The 19,872-nt window shown below is 37.6% G+C and overlaps 1 protein-coding gene across 3 annotated transcripts in view; it reads right to left on the bottom strand.

Moving 5' to 3' along the window:
• Positions 1–734: 734 nt before the first annotated feature.
• zgc:175280 (cationic amino acid transporter 2 family protein) overlaps positions 735–19,872 on the bottom strand; it is a 28,276-nt gene continuing 9,138 nt past the window's right edge. For all 3 annotated transcript variants that reach the window (XM_067439903.1, XM_067439905.1, XM_067439904.1), the window contains 10 exons: positions 19,661–19,816; positions 18,637–18,799; positions 15,672–15,808; positions 11,925–12,147; positions 10,340–10,476; positions 9,985–10,087; positions 7,463–7,581; positions 4,367–4,533; positions 1,752–1,860; positions 735–1,492 (listed from right to left, as the gene is read on the bottom strand). In XM_067439903.1, the coding sequence (XP_067296004.1) occupies positions 1,335–1,492; positions 1,752–1,860; positions 4,367–4,533; positions 7,463–7,581; positions 9,985–10,087; positions 10,340–10,476; positions 11,925–12,147; positions 15,672–15,808; positions 18,637–18,799; positions 19,661–19,816 (1,472 nt within the window). In that variant the 3' untranslated portion in view covers positions 735–1,334. The remainder of the gene's footprint in view (positions 1,493–1,751; positions 1,861–4,366; positions 4,534–7,462; positions 7,582–9,984; positions 10,088–10,339; positions 10,477–11,924; positions 12,148–15,671; positions 15,809–18,636; positions 18,800–19,660; positions 19,817–19,872) is intronic.

Below are 19,872 nucleotides of genomic sequence, written 5' to 3' on the forward strand. Positions count from 1 at the left end.
CAAGAACCAATGAGGTTTATTCTCATGTTACGCATCACGTTTGAGCTTCAGCAAGAACCAATGAGGTTCATTCTCGTGTTACGCATCACGTTTGAGCTTCAGCAAGAACCAATGAGGTCCATTCTCGTGTTATGCAGCACGTTTGAGCTTCAGCAAGAACCAATGAGGTCCATTCTCATGTTACGCATCACGTTTGAGCTTCAGCAAGAACCAATGAGGTTTATTCTCATGTTACGCATCACGTTTGAGCTTCAGCAAGAACCAATGAGGTTTATTCTCATGCTACGCATCACGTTTGAGCTTCAGCAAGAACCAATGAGGTTCATTCTCATGTTACGCATCACGTTTGAGCTTCAGCAAGAACCAATGAGGTCCATTCTCGTGTTATGCAGCACGTTTGAGCTTCAGCAAGAACCAATGAGGTTTATTCTCATGTTACGCATCACGTTTGAGCTTCAGCAAGAACCAATGAGGTCCATTCTCGTGTTACGCATCACGTTTGAGCTTCAGCAAGAACCAATGAGGTCCATTCTCGTGTTATGCAGCACGTTAGAGCTTCAGCAAGAACCAATGAGGTTCATTCTCGTGTTACGCAGCATGTTCGTTGTTCAATGTTTATATGTGAATATTTTAAATGTGAATATTTTTTATTTTAAATATTTTTTCAAAATGCTATTTAATGGTGAGTTGTGCACTCGGATGAAAAAAAAGTCCAGTAATAACAGAGGCCTGGAAAAAGCTTTTAATTCTACAGAGCTGCATGAAGAAATTCCTCTTAAAGTCTTTTTCAGTATTTCATTGTTCTTACACTTACACAACCTCTTCAAGCTTAATAGTTCAACTGGAAAAACACAGAAAAAAAATCATAGTAATAATTGTTGTTTGAAAATATTGCTCTTGTCAAAAAGCACAATAAACTATAAATAATGTGATGTTGTGCAATAATATTTGTTAGCTTGTACATTTTTGCATTGATCTTCAAAAGCCAAACATTGAACGTAACAGCGGTGACAAAGAAAGCGAAATGTCATGGGTTGATGCATAGTGCTACCAGATATATTATCTGTATAGGCTTAATGATTATTAACAATAACAATAAATATATAATTTAATAATAACTACTCACACTAGGGCAGTACCCTCAAAGGTACTAATATATAATATAGGTTCAGGCTTTTATCACAAAGAGAGTGAACTCAGTCTCGGTCATCCTGTGTACAACATTTTGTTTTATAATATGTGATACAAATTCATCCTCATACTAATTCAATAAAAAGAATATCTAAAATACAATTTCCCTGTTTGGTGCAGAGCAGTAGACAATAATGTTAGCTTTAAAACTTGGTTTGTATTGTCGGTGTGATGGATCCATTTCTTTGCTTGTCCTCCAGTTCACCATCAATTGTCTTAACATGGGTGGGATGTTTCGGAGATCGATCTCGTTCCTTCTGTACACTGAAGTGTACACCATAACAGAAGTAGATGAGCAAGCCTGTGTGTTTCATTAGGAAAGACAATTATACTTCAGCAAGTATACAGATCCTGAAATCTTCTAATGTAAGTGGTTGGACTTATAAATGAATTAGTCAATCAAATATGCTATATTTATGTTTTCACATATATCAAACAAACATGCTGTGTATTTGTCTTTTAGTTCGAATTATATATTTTATCATGCATAAGTCAAGTGTGTTCAAACTCTTAACTGACACTGTATGTATGACTCTTAAGAAATAGTCTTGTTGTCTTACCCACTGCCATCCACACTGCGTATCGAATCCATGTTTCACCTCCTAGTTGGACCATTAAGTAGACATTGATAAATGTACTGAAAATAGGAAGTATTGGCAGGAGTGGAACCTAAAGAAAAATGTAAAAATGTTTGTGAGGTCCAAAGCAGCCTTAAAACATATAATTTCCAATGGCAATGGCAATTGTTCTGAACAACAGTAGTTCTCAACAGGTGTATCACAACCCAAACATTTCTATAAAGTACACTCTAGCATACTTTTAAAAAGACTTAAAAATAATACACTTAAAAAGAATATACTGAAGTGCAAAATTAACACAATGTTTTTGGACACTTGTGGAAACAAATGCATGTTAATTGCAATAATATGCAATCTATTATAATTTTTAAATTATTATTATTTAAAGGGGTCCTGTTATGCCCATTTTTACAAGATGTAAAGCTTAAAATAGCCAACATATAATTTCACTTTATTAAAGAGGGCGGAGCTTCAAGCGCTTAAGTTAGCAGCTCTGATTACCTCACATAGACACACACTGAAAATTAAACGCACTCAGAAACTATCCAGCCTTTTATGTTTAAAGCAGAGTCGGACAATTGTCCCTATTAGCCGTTTGTTGTAGTTCTTAAAAAAGTCTGTAAAAGAAAATATATCCCTTTGCATTGATAGTATATTATTCAACTTAAATAAGTTGAAGTTAAGTAACAGTAATGCAAGTATACATCTTTAAGTACAGTTAAGTGGCCTTTTATTTCATAAATGTTATATCTGCAAGTGCAGTTAACCTGCCAGCCACACTGTGTGTACCTGTTTACCTGTATCGCAAAGCCACTTGAAGGCAACCGTAAAAAAGCGTAGCGCCTGCTCACGTTGCGGTACAAAGAGAAGGAGACCAGAGTGTATTTTTTTATTTTTTTTATTTTTGAACGGATGTTAATGGCTGAGAAGCTTCACTATGATGACTAAACCACTTTTGTAACAAAATAGCTTATCACTTAATTAATCGACAGCCCATTGGCTAATCTTCAACCTGTTTGCTCTTAAACATTAGTTTGGGATTGATCTATTTTTAGAGTTTAAGGCTGCATTTACACTGCAGGTCTTGATGCACAATTCTGATTTGGTGACTATATCCAATTTTTTTGACGACCCGCTTACATCATCTTTTAAAAGCGACCCGTATCCGATATTTGCATTTATACTGTACACTGGGAAAACAGCCCAAGACGTTCTTAACCGGTGAAAGGAAGTAAAACAGCGCGATATGCAATGGACACAGACAAAATGATTGCACAATGTTTTGCTACCTGCACTGTTCCACAAATCTTTAAAGTCGGCAAAACATTTCTCTCTTAAGGCGGATAAAAAGAGGAGAGCCCTTGACTGGGTTGCCAGGTTTTCACAACAAAACCCGTCCAATTGCAACTCAAAACTGTGTTAAAGTAACCCAATTCCGCATGAAAACCGCAGACTTGGCAACACTGGATCGCAGTTTGTGTCCACCTGAGTTGACGTCATTCGCCTCCATCCTTTTTTCAACGACGTACGACTCGCATTTACTGGGGAATATCCGATTTGACCGCTTACATGGCAGACGCTAATGCACGCATACGAATCATATCGGATTTATTACCACATATGAGGGAGGCCTGAATCCGATCTGAGGATATCGGAATTCATGCGTTTTTTTTTACTGCTTACACGTTCACATGTCATATCCGATCTGTGCCACATGAGAGGAAAAAATCGGAAGTGGGTCACTTGAACCATGCAGTGTAAGGCCCCATTTACACTGCATGGTTCAAGTGACCCAATTCCGATTCAGGCCTCACTCATATGTGGCAATAAATCCGATTTGAATCGGATACGTGCATTTGCGTCTGCCGTGTAAGCAGTCAAATCGGATATTGCCCAGTAAATGCGAATCATACGTCATTGAGAAAGGGACGGACAAGCAAAACATTGTATAATCATTTTGTCTGCGTCCATTGCATATCGCAGCGTTTTACTTCCTTTTCCGGTTAAGAACGTCTTGGGCCGTTTCACTAGTGTACAATGTAAATGCAAATATCGGATACGGGTCGCTTTTAAAAGATGATGTAAGTGGGTCGTCAAAAAAGTCGGATATAGTCACCAAATCGGAATTGTGCATCAAGACCTGCAGTGTAAATGCAGCCTAAATGGGGCCTTAGAGTTCCTATATGCTGTAATGTGATTGGTTATCAAGGCACACCTGATCAAAGTTAGCCATTATGCGGTCTCCAGTGGTAGAGCCTTGGACCCTCGTATTTCCCAATAATAAGATCATAGTTTTCTAGTAATGCTGTAGTCCTTGATTGGTTTGTTCAGCTGTGATTGATTAGAGCTGAATCTAAACTATGCAGGAGGACAGTGGCACTCCAGGACTGAAGTTGAATTCAATGTATTTTTAATATAATGTATAGTTTTTGATAAACAAGTAAAGTTTAATTACAGCAATTTTGGCACTGTATTGAGTTCTCAAATGTAAAATCTGGATTCTGAAGCAAAACGAGTTGAGAATGACTGCTGCAACATCTTTTTTATGCATTACTTAAAAAGTAAAAATGTTCCTTTTTCACCCAGTGAAAACTTACCATAAATGCAGCCTTGGTCCTATTCTGCGGCTGTCGCCAAATAATAATGATAGTAATGATAAATCCCACCAAAACCAAAGTGATAATCAGAATCATCCACCACTCCTCAATCAGACCAGCTTGGACACCTTTTGTGATGATCACACTCAGGATAACCGCAAACACAACTAGAAAGAACATTAAGTAGTGGAGAAATATTAAAACATTGAAATACCCATTGAGTAACTACAACTATTAAAAGATGAAAAAAAATCTTTATTCAAAAACTATATTAGCATCCATGCCATCAGTATGATCAGTGTCTGAGGGATGTGTAAACAAACACATATAATCATTGGCAGACGGTAGTCCATGACAATTTGTGGAGCTCTTGTGAGTATAAAAGGGAGCCTCAGTTACAAGTCATCTGTTTTTGTCTCTCTTTTTTTTGTCTTCAGGAGCTGCTTGTTGGTATACATGTGGAAGATAGGAGTCCGTTGGAGCACGTGCGACTCTCGAGGGTGCTGGATGGATTCGGTCATTACATTGCATTCGTGGTAAGTAGCTCTGTTCTTGCTTGATTTTCCCCCGAGGGATAAAATTTTTATGTATACATTGAGTGCATTCGGCTCTTGAGGGAGATGAAGGCATGCATTTGTGGTAAGAGGCTCTGTTAGTGCTTGATTTCCTTTAGAGAGATAAGAATCAAGCACTTGCACGGAGTGCAATTGGCTCTCAAGGGAGCTGAATCCATTCATTGCGATTCGTTCACTGTGGGAAGCTTCACCCATCCTTGACTTTCTCTTGAGAGTCAAATGTGTCTGCACCTCGCGGCTCGGGTCCCACAGCTGCCAAGGCGGCAGGATGGGATCGATTGCTGGGAATGTAAGCAGAGCATATAGGGAGGAGCCTGATGGAAGTTTTCAATTTTGTGCTTCTCCTGATGTTTCATGGTCACGGGTGTTTTCATGTCGGTTCAGCAAGCCACTCAATGGCCGCTTCCGACCTGACTGATTAATGTGACAGGTTTAATTTTGAGGGATTAGATGCAGAGCAAGTTGAGGCATTATTAATAATTAATAACGAGGCATGTTATTAGAAATCCTCCTCCTTTGCTGTCATAAAAGTGTAAGCTTTTTATTCCTTCTATATCTCAGTCAGCAGCTTTCTGGAGATATATTAGCCTAGAAATCTAGACGCACCCTAGCGGGAGCAAATTTAATTTGCCCGCAAGTGTCGTCTAGGCACTCTCAATACCATTCTGAGCTGTGTTCCTCAAAATCTGGACGGCCCAATCACATCATGTATAGAGTCGGCGGGCGGGGCCATAATGACGACGGCCGAGTTGCGTTTGCGTGCTTCTAGTTAACACAGAAACTGGCGAACGGCGGCGGTCTTTCGAATCAGCTCTGACCGCGACTCTGGAAGACTTGGAGTTAAGCTTTTCTCTGAGAAAGGAACAAAGAACGGGAAGATGTGTTCGTAGTTTAGCTGACCGGATACAGCGAATGTTTAATCAGTCAGCGAGCTCTGCTTCACCTTCGTTGCTCTGGTTGGTGTAGCGCTATCCTATCGCGTGCAGAGGGAGTTTGAAAGACAACCGTTTATCCCGCCCCTCGGATTGAGCCCCGTCTATGGTGAGTTTCCAGACCAAACATCTTGATGTGGGTCTGGCTTGTCAGGCTAGAGATATATCTCTCTTTGGGGGTCCCTGAGTTGTGTAGGACAGAGTTGTGTAGGACAGTATAGATTCCCTCAACTTAATGGGGTACTTCAGCGCTGGAAAGATGAATCTGTATTTAAATTTGGCCATTAATGTAGTAGAAATGTGAAATTATTTTTGAATTTGTTGCCTTCTAGACTGAGAAAAGACAGATAATGTATTTTTGTCTCATGGGGATGAAAGACAACAATTCCCAAAATGCTTCGCTGCCCTGTGAAGCCACTCCCAAAGCCACCACTACTGAATCACTGATCACTTTCTCACCACCGCGTTCATCTTCATAAAATCAGTTCAGTTAGAGAAGAGACACTACATCATTATGATCATTTGAATATACTCCAGGGTTTCTACTGATACAAAGCCATATGCTAATTGCTGAAGTAACCCTTTAATTTACCTCCCTCCCCAATTACTGTTGGGTTTTGAAGTAGGGATGTATGCTCCCTTTTGGATGGGTGCTCTACTGTAGCCCTGGTTTGACAAAGTTAAGAAGTATAGTAAGTTCACCTGCGGGGCATCCTACCTTGCGATCTCTGTCCCATACTATGGTCTAGTACTAAAAGAAAAAGATGGAATGCTAGCTAAAGGGGGTCTTGGGTAGAATGCCTTGGTTCAAGTAAGGGTATGGGCTGCCCTCCCCCAGTTACTCTGGGATCTTTAAGTACGGCTTGGGCTCCCCTGCAGCTTCCTTGGGGTTTAACAGACATTGCAGTCTTTAGCATCCTTGTTAACGTGCCCACCTCCCACCCCAAAGACTTTGGTTTGAATCCCACTCAGAGCGGGTCGAATAAAACCGGTTACATGTGGTGCCATGACCCATATAGAAGTGAGGTTTTAGGGGGGTGAGTGTAATGGATGTAAGCCAGTAAGAGCTGAGCGTATCGTAGAATCGATTTATGCTACACCCACTATGTTTGTACATATTCACAGCCTAGTGAGGCAGGCATTCCCTCAACATGGCATTGTGGGTATTTGAATCTGCGTCTTGGTATTGACGCTATGGGGAATCAATAGTGTCTCATTCCCCTTCTCAGGGAACCTGGGTTACAGTTGTAACCTGAGATTTTTTCTTGTCTGCCGCTTTAAATGCTTAAGCTTTTTGAAGAAGGATGGATTCTGATTGACTGTCATAACTATAAAAATGATATAATCCTGTTTGTTCTAAGCACACGCTACCTGAAGTAATGTTGTCTGTTGCTTTAAATACTCAAGATCTTAAAGCAGGATGGATTCTATTTGGCTGTCAAAGTTTTTACCGTTCATCAGTAAGGGGAAAAAATATTGTTTCTCTATGCTGTTTTCGCCATAGTTGTGGTGTGCCCTCTGCTCCTCTTATATATACTTATACACATCACTGCACATTCAAACATGAAATGATAAAAGCCGAAACTCACCGGTAAGAACAGTAAGCAGAGACACAGCTTTAGAGCTTGTAGCAGAAGCATATTTAGGAGGGCAAAAAGGATTCCACTTCTGGACTTTCTCATTCATCTCGCCTGGCTCTGGTTGGTACCTGCATGGACAAGAGTACTTTTATTGCACAACTGTTACTATTGCTATTCATTTTTACATCAAACTGCTGTCTGAATATTTTTGTTCGCTCTGGATATTATGCAATGGTTTACTGAGCACTGCACATTGTCAGTACTACCAATGCAAAAATCTTTTTGAGGAAAATACTAATTATTGAGTATACTGTGGAGGACTATTTGCTGTATTTAGTTGTCATTCACTTTTTATGTCCTCAATATAACATTAATAGGAGTGTAAAATCAATGTGGATTGTTGTTGATAGCATCAATTCCATTATGTGACATATTTATTTATTTAGAATATCTTTTGTTAAGTATAACTATTGTTAGCTATATTTCAAGATGAACAATTACTGGGCTGAAGCAACTTAGGTTTACTATCCATTGATAATTATTTTGGAAAAATCATGAATATAAAATATGATACATCAGGCTTGAGGAACGTGTATAAGTACTCCTTGTTTCCTTTACTGGAGTAAGGTCATAAGCTTCATATGAAAGCTTATTTCCTGAATAAAAAATAAAAAAGGTTTCATCATGACCCAAAAAAATATAAAAATGTATTATCTCGTAGAGCCGAAGTATACCATGAAAATGCTGCATCTGTAACTGCATGAGAGGAAAATATAGAAGTCTGTGTTTCACACTGACATGTTGGAAAACTGTTATGTTTAAAAAGATTCATTTAACATCACTACTATCGCATAACAAATATAATTCTCAGTCAGACTGAGCAGCAACCTTTCTAGTTCTTTCTTTCTCTTGAAGCCAACACGGATGTGACTTAAAGGGTTAGTTCACCCAAAAATGAAATTTCTTTCATTAATGACTCACCCCAATGTCGTTCCACACCCGTAAGACCTCCGTTCATCCTCGGAACACAGTTTAAGATATTTTATATTTAATCTAAGGCCTTTCTGTCCTTTGAATGTAAGTGTATGCCCACTTGCTGTCCACGTCCAGAAGGTAATGAAAACATCATCAAAGTAGTCCATATGTGACATCAGTGGGTTAGTTAGACTCTTTTGAAGCGTCGACAATACACTTTGGTCCAAAAATAACAAAAAATACGACTTTATTCAGCATTGTCTTCTCTTCCGCATTTCTTTTCCAACCTCAAATAAAGAATCAAACGGTCGCAAATCAGCAGATTGATTTGTGATTCATATCGCCAATGTCACGTGATTTCAGCAGTTTGCCTGTTTGACACACGATCCGAATCTTGAATCATGACCGTTTGATTCTTTATTTGAGGTTTGAAAACAAACGCGGAAGAGAAGACAATGCTGAATAAAGTCGTATTTTATAAAGTCGACTTTATTATAAAATATCTTAAACTGTGTTCCGAGGATGAACAGAGGTCTTACGGGCGTGGAACGACATTGTGGTGAGTCATTAATGAAAGAAATTTGGGTGAACTAACCCTTTAAACTGCAATTCATCGACTGGCCGCTAAAGACAGGCTCTAAGAGGGAGTCAATTCCATACATCACCCATGTTAAAATGGCCAACTTTACTGAATAAAAAAAATATGTTTACAGCCTGGTACAAAAATTGGTTTTGTTCTATATAGCAAATTTTGCCCTTCTTTACAACTCTGAAAGGGGTACATTTTTTAAAGTTCTGCATAATAAAGAGCATAACTACTTTAGTGACAGGTGGACTGCTGTCACTACTATCTGTTTGTCTGCTGTCTGTTAGTCCACTCACGCCCTTCTTCTTTGCCCATATTCTGTTATCGGGGAGTGACGCACTGGTAAGATGGCAACAGCCAGCTCCGCACGCTTTTGGGATTCAAAAATGCTCTTCAGAAATCTACAGGTGGCGTCATGGGCACTACGTCCATATCTTTTTACAGTCTATGAGACACCCAATTTATTACGTTTTTTTAAGTCACTCCTGGGAAATAACCTGATTTATTAATGAAGTGATGTAAACGCCTTTACTTGCGATGCCTGGATATCGGTTTGCATGTAAACCGGGACAATTTTTGGGAGTTACCAGCGTATTGTTCTGCAGGTAAACGTGCTCAGTGATTTATATTACAAGCTATCAGAATTTTATCTTTTGTCCATATAAATGTCAGCAACTGCACCAAATTGTGTATTTGTTTGTTCAGTTTGGGCCTCTGAATAAAGTTCAGTATTCACAAATAAAAGTGAGGCATAAAAGCCTGATGTATCAAATATGGTACTCATTTAAAAAAATATATATATTTTGTTCTTATTTCATATGTCAGAATTTTACAGGATTAACATATTTCAGTGTTAATGTATTTTATGTGTGCTTTGTAACAACATCTGGGTAAAAAAAAATATTGTACAATCTATAATACCATTCATAGATTATTCTTTGTATTATAATGTATCTTATCTGTATCTTACCGGAGAATTAAGATGCAGATGGCGACGAGGGTGTAGGCGAAGAGCGTTCCAATAGACATCATGTCTACTAGAGCCTTCAGGTCAAACACCAGGGCCATTATTGCTAAAATCACAAATATTTCACTTTTAAAATTTCAGAGGCAAAACTTCAAGACAACCAAATGTACATGTAGTACACGAAATAATATTTTTTGTTGTTCTAAGTATCCAATTTCAATGACCTTTGGGACAGCCCTTCATGCCTTTTTAGCAACAAGGCCCTAAAGATGTTTATGCTATGTGTCTAAGGTATGTCACTTAGATTAGTTACTATTATATTGGTGTATTACTGGGATGTGTTCTCAAACAGAATTACCTGCTATTATTCCAGAAACAAGTGTGGCGATGACAGGGCTCTGTCTGGAACTCATTTTACTCAGTGGTTTGAAAAGCAGCCCATCTCTGGCCATAGCAAAAAGCACACGGGGCATAGGGAACATGGCTCCCAGCAGACTGTTGAATAGTGAAGAAAAGTCACAATGTTACTCATTTTAAAAATCCCCGTACAATATAGGGACGGGTCTGGTTGAGTTGGTTAGTTCAACCATGAAAACCTATTCTAGTCAAACCCCAAAAACAAAAAGGCCCTTGTTAAAGGCACCATGAAATAAAAATGGACAATTCTTATTTTTTTTATATCATATGTATATTTATTTATTTATTTTTAATTTATGTGTCTATATCTTTAATCAAAATAAATTTCCCTCAATCTTGCAGCGTCTTCTTTTCTCTGATTACGTGCTTTCTGCCATGAGGGCGGGGCAACCTGTCACTCACATGAGATCCACCAATAGCAAATCACAATCAATCAAATCACAATGAACAAAATTAAGTCCTGTCCTACATTTTTTCTAGTTTGAGAAGCAGCTTCACTCATAAACAGTATACGTATGCAATAATAGGGACGGAAAATATATTGCAATCTCTGTTTAAAGGTGCACTATGCAACTTTCCGTCCACTGGAGGGCACCTATTCAAAACAATGGCGTAGTTTGATGACGCAAAAATGTGTGAGCTAAGTATCTTGGGAAATGTGGTCTTCACCTCACAGCCGGTGGAAAATAGGACTCAGGCAGAAATCATGTTGATGGATGCGAGTGGTGTGGAGCTGATGTGGTGTGGTCTGGAGCGATTGATATACAAACACACGGCTCGCGAGTACCGTTTATTATGACGGGACGGGACACAGTCGCCGGGCGCGCGCACTTCCGCTTTTTCCGGTCATGATTATAAGGTAAAGCAGCTCTGTTCATCATATCAGACACATTTAAGTGTGTTTAAAATGATGTCATGACGTTACTCTGTGCGTTCGCTCGGCGCTGCTGTGACACTTTTTCACACTGCTAAGAGTAAAGCGCTTCTGCAGAATAAAACCAAGGGTAGCGCAGATATGACGCGATTGTCAGGCGACTTGCTCAAACGCTATGCTGACACGTCCCGTTCCTTAGTTAAAATAGCAATTTCTCACAATTTACAAATAGTTGGAAACATTTGGGATATTATAAGTACTCAACTGAACAAAATATATAACACCGGCCTAGTGGTTTTTGGATATTTTACTGCAAAAAAATACTACATAGTGCACATTTTAATTTATTAATATATTTAAAAAAAACTAGTTTTTAAAAATGTATCTCATATAGAGAACATGATCAACCTGGATTTCCAACACAGGTGTTAAATAATTAACTTCTGTCCTGGTGTATCCTGCATCAACATCCATCCTTGACAACTGTGTTTGACAGTCATAGAGTTCTGCATTAGCCATACTACATTTGACTTTATGATGCTAATTTTACCAAACCGATGGACACACTTCCTTTTCGGTTCATGAGCATCTATATAATCCTAGTAGGAGTCTAGTGTTGTAAGTGCTTTATAGGCCATGTGTGTTGCTTTACCTTGTTGAGAGAGCACACAAAGATCCAACAGCCACAGCATACTTTGCAGGATCCCAGCCCACATAGGAAAAGGCTACGGGTAAGGGACTCTGAACATTTAGCTGGTAGTAAGGCATCATGAGGGTGAGAGCAGCCGAAACTCCGAAATAAGCCACGAAACAGATGAGAAGAGAAGCCACAATTCCAATAGGGATCGATTTCTGAGGGTTTCGTACTTCCTCGCCTATAGATACAGGAGACAGAGATTTAAAATAAAAGCACACAAATCACATTTAGACTGAATTAGACATTCTTGCCATGTTTCATGCTATATATATATATATATATATATATATATATATATATATATATATATATATATATATATATATATATATAGCATGAAAGAATGAGATTCTTATAAACAACACTGTATTTATATATATATATATATATATATATATATATATATATATATATATATATATATATATATATATATATATATATATATATATATATATATATATATATATACAGTGTCTTTATAAGAATCTTGCCTAGGGTGCCAGAAAGGCTAGAAACGGCCCTGTATATATATATATATATATATATATATATATATATATATATATATATATATATATATATATATATATATATATATACAGGCCAAAAGTTTGGACACATTATTATTTGTAATGTTTTTGAAAGAAGTTTCTTCTGCTCATCAAGCCTGCATTTATTTGATCAAAAATACAGAAAGAAAATTCAATATTGTGATAAATGATTACAATTTTTCAATTTATTATACTTTAAATGATAATTTATTTATGTGATGCAAAGCTGAATTTTCAGTATCATTCCTCCCATCTTCAGTGTCACATGATCCTTCAGAAATCATTATAATATGATGATTCATTTTCAAAGTTGGAAACAGTTCTGCTGCTTAATATTTTTTCATAACCTGTGATATTTTTTATGATACTTTGATGAATAAAAAGTAAAAAACAATATACACTACAGTCAGTAATTTGTGGTCAGTCTTTTTTTCTTTCTTTTTTTTTTGTAGAAATAAATCAATAATTTTATTGAGCAAGGATGTGTTAAAATTATAAAAATTGATAGTAAAGGAAATTAATATTATTTGAAAATATGTTTTTATTTTAAATAAATGCAGTTCTTTTGAACCTTTATTCATCAAATATATTAGGCAGCAGAACGTTTTCCAACACTCATAATAAATCAGAATATTAGAATGATTTATGAAGGATCATGTGATAGACTGGATGTCACGTGACACTGAAGACTGGAGGAATGGTCCTGGAAATTCAGCTTGGCATCATAGAAATAAATTATAATTTAAAGTATAATACATTGAAAAACAAATATTTAAAATTGTAATAATATATCATAATATATTAAAAAAAGAAAAAGAAATCTGTATTTTTGATCAAATAAATGCAGGCTTGATGAGCAGAAGAAACTTCTTTCAAAAACATTACAAATAGTAATGTGTCCAAACTTTTGGCCTGTACTGTATATATACACATACACACAAGTCAATATTTATATGCTATATTTCAAGACTTCTGAGGTATTGCATGATGAACGGACCAAAGTATCAATTATTAATGGGAAATTTCACTGCAGGATCTCTAAAATGTCATTCCCCATTCCATACATTTACATTTTTTGGTAACACTTTAGTTTAAGTTACAATTCTCACAATTTACTTGTTAAGTAGCATGCATATCACAAAGGTATTGGCTGTTTATTATTACTTAAGCACATATTAATGCCTTGCATGGCCATATTCAACACCCATTAATTCTACACAATACCTTTAACAACTACCATACTAGTGATTAATAAGCAGTAATTAGGAGTTTATTGAGGAAAAAGTTGTAGTTAATAGTGAGGATAGAACCCTAATCTAAAGTGTGAACCTTTTGTTTTCTTAGTTTTGACACACACTTTAGGCCAGATTCATTTTTGGAACCTAGGGGCCCTATACACCCGGTGCAATGCGACACGGGGCGTCACATCACAAGGGTTTTTTGCTAGTTTCAGCCCGATGAAGTTATCATTTTTACATCCAGCACCACATTTAAATAGCAAATTTAATTAGGGCCATTTACATAGCAAATGCATTTGTACCCATCTGCATATTTTAAATGTATTGCAAAATATGCATATACATATAAAAAAATATTTAAGTATAGAGCAGAAAAAGCAAGACAAACTCGATTATGTGCTGGTCTGAAAATCAGGTGTGTTCAGGCGTATTGTTGGTGGGTTGCTATTTGGAGAAACTCAAAACGACAGCACCATTGACCAACAACAACCTGGTGTAAAGTCAATGTCGCAATATATTATTTAAAGAGTGTGTTAGTAATATGCACCTTTAAGCGGTGTACAAAACAAGTATTGCCTATTACACACACAGCGCTCCGCAGCACCACACAAACATTTTTTAATATTAAAAATAAAAGGATTCCTCTTATGGAGAAGCGTTCAGTTTTTCCGCTTGCAAATTCCACCATGTAAATATAGCGAATCTCCCATGGTGCGAGCGCATATGGCTTATAAAGGGAATGGGAGATGAGACTCTGATTGGTTTATTGCAAATTATGCCCAAAACACACCCATGGCTCATTAAGAGACCCTAGACCATGCGCCTGGCCCAAAAAGTGGATCTCAGATCGTTAAAATAGGGCCCTAAATGCGGAAGAGAATCTAATAATGGCCAAACCTTCCTCTTCACAATAAAACCTTTATGGAGAGGATGCTAATCAGTAAATAATTGCTTCTAGTTTGGTCTGTTTCTTATACAGTATGACATCAGAAGACTTTTGAATATTAAATAGTATAGTAAAAACAGTCACTGTGGAATTATGTGGAAAAGTGTGAAAAGATTATTAAAATATATGATGTGTGTGTTCCGCAGAAAAAAATGAGCAGCATTTGCCTTTGGAACATGTGGGTGTGTACAGCAGAATTTTTATTTACTTTTTCAGCGGCATTGGTTTCTAAAGTGTTTTTTTTTTTTTTTTTAAGGATTTTTGTACTTTATGGCTTTAGTGAAAGAACTACAATCCCATAAAGCATTGTGACATAATCCAATAAAAAATGACAGAGAAAAATAAAACTATTCAATTAAAGTTGTTGATTATATCTGTAGATACCACATATTTTAAATTTATTGCAAAATATGCTTATACTGTACATATATATAAATATTTCAGTATTTTGAGAACAGAAAAAGCAAGACAAACTCGATTATGTTTTGCTGTAAAAAAAAATATGGTAGCAACATTATAGGTTTTACAGATTTTAGGTTTTACAGATTTCATTAACTGAATGTTAATAAACCAAACTATTGAAGAATCAATATCTGTTCTGTGGTGATGAGAAAGTACAACATACATTTTCAAAAATGTAAATTATACATTGACATTCTTTTTTTTGACAGTTTTCCAAAAACTGTAAATTTAACAGTACTGTTAACTTGCATTAAATGTATGGTTCAATCTATTACAGTTATATATTATAGTTCTGAAACTTTCTGTAAACCAATTAACAGTTTTTTTTTACTGTAGCATTTTTACAGTCTTTTTACCGTTAAAATCACGGCCATTTTTTTAAATGATTTTTTTAAATGAACTTCTGTATTCACAGTATAGGGCTGTCTTTAAAGGTTTCATTAAAAAGCCGTGTCCCTATGGAGAAAGTGAATGGAGATCTTGCTTCCAGAAGTAGGCCTACCTGTGGTTGCAATGCAGTCAAATCCCACAAAGGCATAGAAACAGGTAGCAGCTCCAGCAAACGTTCCCTCAAAACCAAAGGGAAAGAATCCTCCACTTCCAAAACTGGATAAAGTTTCATTTGAAACTGACAGATTTCTAAACAGAAAAAGCAATGTTTCAATGTTACAGATAGCATGCTAATTAAAAACATACAAATTATATGAAAAAGAAACAAATGTTTCAAACAGGCTTTCAGTTTTTCAATTTACATTTTTTTGCTGAGTCATGCATCTAAGAGTACGTTTACATGACAAAGATGTAACAAAATCCTTGACAAATTGGGCACCATTGACAAAACGATCCCCGTTCACATAGATCCTCGAAAACTATTAAAGGGGGGGTGAAACACTCAGTTTCAGTCAATCTCATGTCAATCTTGAGTACCTATAGAGTAGTATTGCATCCTTCATATCTCCGAAAAGTCTTTCGTTTTATTATATTTGTAAAAGAAATATGGGCTGTACCCAGTCTTTCCGGAAAAAAACGAGCGCCTGGAGGCGTATCGAGTGGGCGGAGCTAAAGAATGACATATGCGCAAAGCGGTGACGTCTTCAAGCGTGGAGAAACCCATCTCAGCTATCTCAGCTAATAGATATGATCCAGAATCTAATTCGGAGGCTGAAATAGAAACAGCAACAGCAGGACGTCCGTCTCTGTGGTATGTACTGTATTTAGAGGCCTGTCAACATGACATGATTCGGTTTATGGACTATTGTATGCGACCAAACCTTAGTAGCAAGCAAAACGGTTTTGCACGTCAGAGTCAGACTAGTGTAACGTTATAAGTTACATAGAACAGCAATGAAGTCCGTTAGCGCATTTGAATGACGAAGCACGCGATCTTGTCGTTTACTTATGTTTACATACGCGACGATAAGCACAGCACAGACATTTGAAGCAGTTTTACTCACCGGCTGCTTCCAAAGCAGGACCGAACCTTTATCGCTGGGACCGCTCCGTCAAAAACACACTTCTTGGAGTGTGGAGATCCACTTTGCGATGCGACTGAAGCATTTCTGCGTTCAAATCGGTTCAAATGCAGCGCTGCCTTCCCGGAATGCGGTGCTGAAGCATTGAAGTCGCTTAATGTCAAAGTGGAGGAATGAAGTGGAGCGCGGCGCGGACTATAACCGACATTAGTGTTCACGGACGACTGGATCTGCAGCTGAGAGACTGTTTACAGCGTGCATTTCCTCTCTCGCGCTAGTGATGCGCGCGCGCACCCTACCGGGAGAAGAGCCCGTACGGCCCATACAAGGACCTTCCGCTCTATTAACGTCAAGCCGACCCATACTCGAAAAAAACTCTCCGAAACTTGTGAGAAACCGGAAGGAGTATTTTTGACACAGAAATACTCCATCAAACGTCCAACATTAGTTTTTGAAACTTTGACTATGTTTAGGATGGGAATCCAAGTCTTTAACAGCGTAAAGAGCTCAGTATGCATGAAACAGCATTTCACCCCCCCCCCCCCCCCCCTTTAAAAACCCTGTAGGCCTATTCAGAACATGTTTTTGCTCAATCAATTACATATTTCAAATAAATGTTTTGCGTGCGTATGTGTGTACTTAGTATGGCAATGAATTCATAGTTTATGTTTAATCAATTGCTTGTCCAGAACCATGTATAACAACTTTTGATCAGGCATTTAAAACCGCTACCAGCTGACACGATTTCACTGGCGGACAGGATTTGTCATGACACCGGAGGTCGCATTCGAAGGCTGCATACGTCATAAGGCCGTCTCATTTAAAAAAAAGTGAGCAGGACACTCCAAATGCGACCTTCGAATGTGTCCTTCTTTCACAGGATTTCGGAGTGCGCACGAGGTGCAGCCTTCACGGCTGGAGATAACCCACAATTCTTTGCGTCTCTGTTAACAACCGTCATATTTTTTTTAATATTATATGAAAAAACGCCACCACCGCCAGATATACATGCGAGCGTAGGTGTGGTGTTTAAATTAAGTAGTTCGAGCTTTTTTTGTTGTTTTTTTTAACTTCTATTACCTCAAACAGATAGTTGTGGTTAACAGGATTACAACTGTTTAGTGCATTTTAAACCTTTAGAACAGTACATTGCTGTCAAGACAAGAAACATTTCATAGTCAAGGACGTGTCCTCCGGAGGACGCAGCCTTCGAAATTTAACGAAATGAGACACAGCTAATAATGAGACAGTAGCTGTGTCTCATTTCGTTAAATTTCGAAGGCTGCGTCCTCCGGAGGACACGTCCTGTGTAGGATGCAGTATACGGCGTGTCCTCAATCAGAATTAAACGAGACGTCCTTCGTAGGCCACACAGGCAGGAAGTATCACGTTGCTATGCCAACACGTTCAGCCTCGTTGCGCTCTCACGCCAGTTATATGAATGAAAATTATGAAAATGACTATGAAATGTTTCTTGTCTTGACTGTTCTAAATGTTTAAAATGCACTAAACAGTTGTAATCCTGTTTACCACAACTATCTGTTTGAGGTAATAGAGCTTAAAAAAAAAAAGAAAAAAGCTTGAACTACTTAATTTAAACACCACACCTACGCTCGCATGTATCTGGCGGTGGTGCCGTTTTTTTCAAAAAATATGACGGTTGTTAACGGAGACGCAAAGAATTGTGGGTTATCTCCAGCCGTGAAGGATACTCCTCGTGCACACTCCGAAATCCTGTGAAAGAAGGATGCATTCGAAGGTCGCATTTGGAGTGTCCTACTCACTTTTTTGAAATAAGACGGGCTTATGACGTATGCACCCTTCGAATGCGACCTCCAGAGGGCGCAGCCTTCTGAAATGAGACACAGCTAATAATGGTATCATTTTTAAAAACTTGCACTTTGAAACCCGTTTTATTGCATTTGCAAAACACAGCTATCATGTAAATGGACTGTATGTACACAAATGCTTTGTAAATGTCATAAAGCAACATACGCGGTTATTGTGTAGTTCAAAATGTCCTCCTGTGTTATCTGCCAGTTCCCAATGTCACCCTTGATGAATCCAGTAATGACGACAAAAACCAGAACTACAATATTTACAGCTGTGAAGATCTTATTGACAATGGCAGACTCCTTCACCCCAAATGCAAGGACACCTGAGAAATTACAACAATTAACACAAATCTGACTCATGTTTATTAACTGTCAAATCAAATTAATGTGTTTCAGATAACATAGGCTAATATTTTGAGTTTATATGAATTAAACCAATCTCCTTCATTGTATTAAAGAGGTAGTTCACCCAAAAGTGATCGCATAATTTATTCACCCTCAAGTCATCCTAGGTGTATATGACTTTCTTCTTTCTGGCTAAGCCAAGAATTATAATGGCAGCCCAAAATTTGAAGCCCAAAAAAGTGCATCCATCCATCATAAACGTGCTCCGGCGGCTCCGGGGGGTTAATAACCGCCTTCTGTATTCAACTGAAGCAGAAAGTGTAACGTCTCTCGCAGTTCAAAACATTTACACTACTTCCAACGTCATCGTCGCACCAGTTTTTCTGTACGTTGAATACAGAAGGTCCGCCAGAAGCTAAATATTTTACTTTATAAGGTGTCAGATATGGATATTTTTCTTACACAAAACCATCGATTCACTTCAGAAGGCCTTTATTAACCCCTGGAGCACTTTTATAATGGATGGACACACTTTGCGTGTGATTAACCAGGACTTTTTTTAATATAACTCTGATTGTATTTGTTCATCAGAAAGAAGAATGTCATATAAACCTAGGATGACTTGAGGATAAGTAAATCATGGGCTAATTTTAATACTTGGGTGAACTATCCCTTTAACTCAAATTTTTAATTTGAATAAACTCAAAATTTCAAGGCAGCCAGGTAACTTTCTTTTTTAAAGTTAAGCCAACAATAATTTTGTTGTGTTCATATCTTGAACTGAATTACAGTGTCTTAGCATAACACACTACAATAAATTGACTGTAAATCTTACTTGCCTGCCAAAACCAATATAAGTGCAGCAGCAAAGAAGTCTGGATAGGAAGCGAGGCCAGGTAAATTCATTGGTGTTTTTTCACTCAAATAACTGCCGATCTTGTTTCCAATCAAGTCATCGAAAGTGCCACTCCATGCTCTGGCCACACTGGATGTGCCTGTCATAAAGTCATTCAGATCAAGCAGTTCATTTATACAGGCATTTGATAAGCAA

This window comes from Pseudorasbora parva, chromosome 3, assembly GCF_024679245.1.
Source record: "Pseudorasbora parva isolate DD20220531a chromosome 3, ASM2467924v1, whole genome shotgun sequence".
In the NCBI taxonomy this organism is placed as follows: domain Eukaryota; kingdom Metazoa; phylum Chordata; class Actinopteri; order Cypriniformes; family Gobionidae; genus Pseudorasbora; species Pseudorasbora parva.